A 6,750-nucleotide genomic window follows, 5' to 3' on the forward strand; every position below is an offset into this window, starting at 1 on the left:
AAACACCGCCTGATCAGATCTTGGCACTCTGGGCAGAGAAACCACAAACCACCGGTCAGTTGGAGAAGGCTCCTGTTGGCTTTGCCCCACTATTCCCGTGCCCAGGCCATGCTGGATGTGCTCAGAGCTGGGCCTAAGCTTTCCCATCCATTCCCTGGTTTGGAGGAGAGCAGGAGAGCAGGACATGTGCCACCTCCTCAGCAGCTGCCAGAGTGGGATGCTCACAAGCCCGCTGCTGTCTCCCAGCACTGGTATTCCCCCGTGCCCAGAGATGAGGATCCACCTTGAGAGAGCCCTTGTGGCAGCGAGAGCTGATGGTCCCAGCTGATGTTCTGGCCCCTCCTGAAAGGGTGCTCCCCACAGACCATCTGGTGCAGCAGGATGCCCAGGGACCAGATGGTAGCTGGCCTGCCATAGTACCAGCCAAAGTGGGTCCATTCCGGGGGGCTGTATGACCGTGTTCCTATGGAATACAGATGGAGTTCATCAGGGGGATGCTGCTGCTCCCAGAGCCTGGCCCCAGCATCCCTGCTCCAGTGGCACACGGGGTGTGACGCACTGCCCTCTCACCAGCACCTGGGACTTGTGTACAGACTTGGGGTTGGAAGAGGGCAGTGGAAGCCCTGGCAAGGCCCCACCATACAAGGAAGAAACCACTCAGTGCTGGGGGAAAAACCATGCCTGCATCCTCCCTGCCTGCATTGCTCCAAAAAACATTATGAACCCAAAAAAAAGCAGGCGAGTGGAACAGTCCAAGCCCTTTCTCACCAGCACACCAAACTGGCTGGGGCACTGGTTCCGACCCCCCCTCTCAGCTACCCCCACCCACGGGTGTTTTTGTTGGGCTGGCTGCCCTAGCCCCAGTCCTGGGAAGAGTGGTGGGCAAAGGCTGCCTGCAGGGCTGGAAGCTGGCTCCACACCCAGCCCTGCTCAAAAGCAACTTGGCTGAAGTCTCAGTGCCATGAAGGGCTGCAGAAGGGAGAATCCCCACTGCCACACCCAGCTTGGGCTGTGAGATGTTGGGCCATGAGATGCTGGGACCAGGAGCACACCCTGTGTGGGCTCACCTGCAAAGTGAGTGTAGGCTGTGTCCTGCAGGTAGGTGCCACAGCCAAAGTCAATCAATTTGGCCTGCCCGGTGGCCAGGTCTACCAGGATGTTCTCTGGTTTGATGTCCCTGTGCAGGACCCCGCAGCTGGTGCAGTGTCGCACAGCCTCCAGCACCTGGCGGAACACCTCCCGCGCCACCTCCTCGGGCAGGAAGCCCCGGGCCCGAATGAAACGCTGCAGGTCCTGACACCGCTCCGGGCGCTCCAGCACCATCAAGACATCGTTGGGGAGCTCAAGCCACTCCAGCAGCTGGACCACACCAGGGAAGCCAGTGGACACCTTGGCCAGCAGCACGATCTCCAGGGGTGCGCTGGTGCCATCGGGCTGCGGGAGGAGCACGATGCCGTCAGTGGGGCTGATGCCGTGCCGGGGCTCAGGAAGCCCTCAGCCAGCCTGGGATGCTCTGTGCCCTGCGCTGGCCCCACGCCCGCTCTCCCTCGAGGCATCCTGGAGGCTTCCACCCTGTCGGGCCTCGGCTCATCCCCGCTCGGCACGGCCCGGCTGCTCCCGCTGGCCCCGCTCACTCACCAGCTCGCCCCAGTGCCGGACGCGCTCCCGTGGCACCCTTTTGATGGCCACCTGCAAGCCAAGGGAAGCAGCAGGCTGAGTTCGCCGCCCGCCTTGCTCAGCCCCATCCTCCGCCCTCCTCCTCCTCCGCCCCCTCCTCCTCCTCCTCCTCCTGCGCCCGCCGCTCACCGGGGCACCGTCCGAGAGCCGCGTGGCCGCGAAGACGCTGCCGAAGCCGCCGCGCCCCAGCAGCGAGCCCAGCCGGTACTGCTCCTTCAGGCCCTGCTGCGCCTTCCCTGCCGGCGGGACGCGGCTGTCAGCGCTCGGCCCGGGGCCGGCAACGGCCCCCGAGCGCCCCTCAAGCGCCCCGGGCCGGCCATCCCCAGGCGTTCGCTCCCTGCAGCGGGACAGCGGCGGCTCGGGGCCGGCGGCCGCGCTGCCGAGCGGCGGAGCTCGGGCCGGGCAAGCGGCAGCGGAGGCGGCGGGAGCGGCCGCGCCGCCTGTGTCCTCCGCGGGCCCCGGGAGGGGCTGGGGCCGGGGCCGGGGCCGGGGCCGGGGCCGGGGCCGGGGCCGGGGCCGGGGCCGGGGCCGGGGCCAGGCTCGGGCCAGGCGGAGCCAAAGGGAGGCGATGCCGCCCCTGTCCCAGGCACTGATGCCCGCCCAGCAGCGCCACCGCCAGTACGACCAGAGCCGGCCGGAGGCGAGACCGCGGCGGGACGCCCGGGGCCGGGGACGGGGCAGCCCCGCCCGGGGCCGGGGGCGGGCCGGGGGCATGGCCCGACCGGGCATGGGGAGAGAGGCTGGGAGAGGAGGGGACCTCGGGAAAGGGAGACCGGGAGAGGGAGAGACAAGCGGGACTGCGGGACAAGCGGGACTGCGGGAGAGGGAGAGGACAAGCAAGAGGGGCTCGGCAAAGTCGCTGCTTTTGCTGCTGCTTTCGCTGCTGCTTTCGCTGCTGCTGCTGCCGCTGCAACTGAAGCGCCGGGGCCGTTTGTCCCCGTGTCCGTTTGTCCGTTGCCCACTCGCCCCCGCGCCGAGCCCCGCGCTCCCCGGGGGCAGCCCCTGAGCCTGTCCAAACACGGGAACTTGGCCGTGTTCAGCCAAGACCCAGAGTCTGCACTCCTGCACAGCAGCACAGGAATCCCCTCGGTCCCTGCTGTGCATTGTCCCTGCTGAGGGTCAAACACTATCGGAGCGCATTCCCTGAATGCTGAATTTGTACGTGACCCAGGCACTGCACTTACCTCTCCAGCATTGCTTTCCAGAGAAATCCAGGGGAAGGCAAACTGGGTGTAGCTCATGGTATTTGACAGTGTCCACAACTTGCCAAGTCATTGAGCTTAGAAGTGAGATCCATTTGGAATTAATGGATGGAGAAGTAGTGCAAGATGGAAAAGAGGAGCATAAAAATAAATCGAGTAAAACATCTCAGATGGTTTCTTTCTGTTTTCTTTGAATTTCTTAAAAGCTCTTTCAGTTTTCCCATCATCTGCTCCTCAGTCCTCTTTGCTCTTTCCAAGAATCTTTCCTGGAGAACGAGGTGCAGCTTCTGTCACAAGATGTGCCACCAACTGCAGCTCCTCTTGGCTTTCCACACTGTGCGTGCAGCATGACTCTTGCAGCAAAGCAGGACAAATATTTGAAGAACTTGACAGCTTCTTCTTTCTTTTCCTTGTGGGCTGGGCAGTTGTGCCATTGGTGAGGTTTTCAATGTTACTGTTCTACCTTAAGAAAACATGATGGGCTACCAGGAATTATTAGGGAATGCAAACCTGACTGAATGCAGAGAAAGAATCTCCAGAGCCTGCAGCCAGAAATGGAGAGCTGTGGGATAATCATTCCAAGATGCCCGTGGACATACGGAAAGTGAGCTAGAAGATGAAAATGGGCTGACAGAGGGAGTTTGTCTCAGTGTTCAGTTCAGATGCTTCTACATCTCATGCATTGATATGAATCAAGAGTACAGTCAGTTCATGAAAAGTACCAGAACATGCTGGACCTGTCAGGAGATGACTGGAAGAATTTGAAAAGGAGAAATGCATGGAATGACTTTGCGAACTTTGTCTCTAAGAAGGGTCATTTTTTTCCTAATAATTTCTGATCAATTCCCTCTGCTTTTGTGCTTCCTAACAAGTCCATTTTCATCCCAGATTGCCCATGAAATGGCAGCCCTGAGCTTGTGGAAGTGCCTGAAAGATGCCCTGTTCCTCTGCAGGGACCCTGAGGCTGAAGCAGGAGCCTGAGCCCTCTCTGGGGAAGCCTCCTCCGAGCTGGAATTTGTGCCATGCTGGGAGAGGAGGAGGAGGGGGAGAGCGCTGGCGCTGTGTGGCAGGAGCAGGAGGTTTGGGCCGCAGGACATTCCGTCTGCGCCGCTGCCCCGCAATGGGCGGCCGTGCTCAGGGCTCTGGGCCTGGCCCCGCGTGCGCTGAGCTCCCGACACTGCGGGAGCTCCCCGGGCTGGGCTCAGCTTCCCGCTGGGACTGGGCAGCAGGCTGGGCTCCAGCTGGGATCAGCAGCAGCTGGAAATACCTCTGCGCATCTCCACTTGCTGCTGCTGCTGCTGCTCAGAAGGAGAAACAATGAAGTGAGTCGAGAAGTTCTGGTTTCTCTTTCTCCTGGTGGATTTTTTCATTTGATTTGACACTTGAGAGGCAATTTCTGTGATGGCCTCTATCAGATGATTTTATTTCAGCAGCAGCAGCAACAGGGCCGTGTTTGAGCACTACAAATGTGGTCTGTGTGGCTTTAATTCTCCTTGACTTAGTGCTCAGGGACTTCAGGGGATTTCAAGATCTGCTAATCATGATGCCTGTGACCAAAAGCCTGAGTTCACCTATTGCCGGCCGGGGGTCTATGTACAAAATCACAAACAGGACTGGACTGCTGAGGAATGTGTCTTGAGGTGTTTATTTTCCAGCATCAGTCTCATTACATGGTTATGACAATGGGAAGATGCCGGCAGTTTGTCTCCTCGGCAGCAGACAAAGAACTCAATGTTACAACTTACTTTAAAAGTTTTTTGACCAATCACACAAAGCAGAAGCATATTGACAGTAGTTCTATCCAACCATTATAAGCACACGTACCTTCGGTTAAAACAATACCTGATTATTTCTAATACAATACCTGCTTCTAAGCCTTAAAACAAAATGCTCAGAGCTCATTTATTAAGCTCAGTACTTCCTAATATCAGGCTAGATATACTTTTCTGCAGCTTAGGGAGTTTTTCTAGCCAAGCCTTAGTACACAAACTATTGTTCTATTTGTCCATACTTTCCCACTTCTTATTTAACTTTTCTGCTGCCCTATCTCATGGTTACAGCTCAGCTCTAATCACAGTTCTGCTGTCTCTGAAGCCTGCCTTTTTCAGCTTTCCCAAAATCCTCTGATTTTAAGAATTCCCACATTCACCATCACGAAAAAAGCACTCTGGGTAGCACTGATCAAAAAAGGCAATTGCAGTTTTACAGATAAATTTCAAGCGGCAAGAGCAGCCATGATCTCCAATTGCCAAGGCAAAGGCAGCAGCAGCCTCCTGCTGTCACCTCAGGGTGAGTAAAGCAGTGCTGAAAACAGCGCTGGACCCCGATCCTTTCTTTCTCTGCTGGCTAGGTCAGGGCAGCACAGGCGGGCCCTGCACAGTCAGGGCTGGGTGTGGGTGATTTCTGCTCTACTCCAGAACTGAGCTGGAAAAAGCCCTCGGGAGCCGAGGCAGGAGCAGGCGGGAAGGGGCCGGCGCTGCTGCTGCTCCTGGCCGGGAGCCCCGGCTGGGCCGGGCCGGCGCCCCCTGCGCTGCGGCTGCTGCTGCTGCCAGAGCCGGGCGGGACTCGGGGACAGGGAACGGACACGGGGGGACAGCAAAGGCCTGGCGGCTGCAGGGATGGTGGCGCTCGGGCCAGCGCCAGCACAGAGCTTCAGCCCGCAATGAACCCCGAGGGAAACGCTGGGGAAAGGCTCCATTTCAGCCTTTCTTCACTCGTGGCTGTGAAGGGACTGAAATAAAAGGAGAACAAGCAGGGCCCGACCCCTTCTCCTTTGGGAGGAGCCCCAGGCCTGGGGCTGTGAGGGGCCGTGTGGGTCTGTGAGAGCCTGTGAGGGGCCATGAGGGGGAGAAGGGTCTCTGAGAGGCTGTGGGAGGCCTGGCACCTCATGGAACCAAGGGTCGGGTATGACACTGCAGAACCAAGGTGATTCCTGCTGACAGTTCAGAACCTCATGGAACCAAGGGGCAATTCTGGACAGCAGGGCCATGGAACCGAGGAGTCCATTGGGACATTACAGAACCTCATGGAATCAAGGTGTCCATCTCACTCTACTGAACCTCATGGAACAAAGGGTCCCTTGTGACACTGTGGAGCCAAGGACACTGCTGTTGGCAGTAGAAAAGCTCATGGAACCAAAAGTCCATTGTGACATTCTGGGGCCTCATGGAACCATGGAGACCATTATGACACTTCAGGACTCACGGGAACCAAGGGGCCATTTAACCTAAGGGTCATTGTAGCACGGCGGGGCCTCATGGAATCAAGGGGATCTTAGTGGGGCTCCGTGAGACCACAGAGAGATTCTGACTCTGTGGAACCAAGGAGACCATTGTGACACTACAGGGTGCGGTGGAACTAAGAACTCGTGTGACAGGGAGGAGCCCAATGGAATCAAGGGACCATTCCCTATTTCAGGGTTTCATGGAGCCAAGGTGTCCTTGTGACACTGTGGGTCATCATGGAGTCCTGGAGACCATTCTGGCACTTTGAGGCCTTGTTGAATCAAGGGGCTCTGCAGGCCCTTGTGGAACCAAGGAGCTCTTTGTGACACTGCAGGGACTCATGGAAGCAATGACACCATTCTGGCACTCTGAGTCCTCATGGCACCAAGGGGCCATTGTGACACTATGGGTCCCCATGGCACCAAGGGGCCAGTGTGACACAGCTATGCCTGTGGAACCAAGGGTCCATTGTGATTTTGGGGAGCTCAATAGAACCAAGGGGCCATTGTGGCACTCTGCACAGTCCCATGGAACCAAGGAAACCATTTTGGCACAGCATGGCCTCATGGAAGCAAGGGGCCATTGTGCCACTGCAGAGCCAAGGAGACCACTGTGGTATCGCTGGGCCTTCTGGAAACAAAGTTCTG

At 58.0% G+C, this 6,750-nt stretch overlaps 1 protein-coding gene across 1 annotated transcript; it reads right to left on the reverse strand.

Moving 5' to 3' along the window:
• Nucleotides 1-1,116: 1,116 nt before the first annotated feature.
• LOC132334546 (serine/threonine-protein kinase pim-1-like) lies at nt 1,117-2,918 on the reverse strand (the record flags this gene model as incomplete). The annotated part of the gene is made up of 4 exons (XM_059860652.1): nt 2,862-2,918; nt 2,300-2,434; nt 1,639-1,689; nt 1,117-1,434 (listed from the first exon to the last, which is right to left on the reverse strand). Coding segments are annotated over exons 1-4 (561 nt in total), but the record flags the coding sequence as incomplete, so codon positions are not given.
• Between the last annotated feature and the right edge of the window lie 3,832 nt (nt 2,919-6,750).

The sequence above is a fragment of the Haemorhous mexicanus genome, chromosome 16 (assembly GCF_027477595.1).
Source record: "Haemorhous mexicanus isolate bHaeMex1 chromosome 16, bHaeMex1.pri, whole genome shotgun sequence".
Classification (NCBI taxonomy): Eukaryota; Metazoa; Chordata; class Aves; order Passeriformes; family Fringillidae; genus Haemorhous; species Haemorhous mexicanus.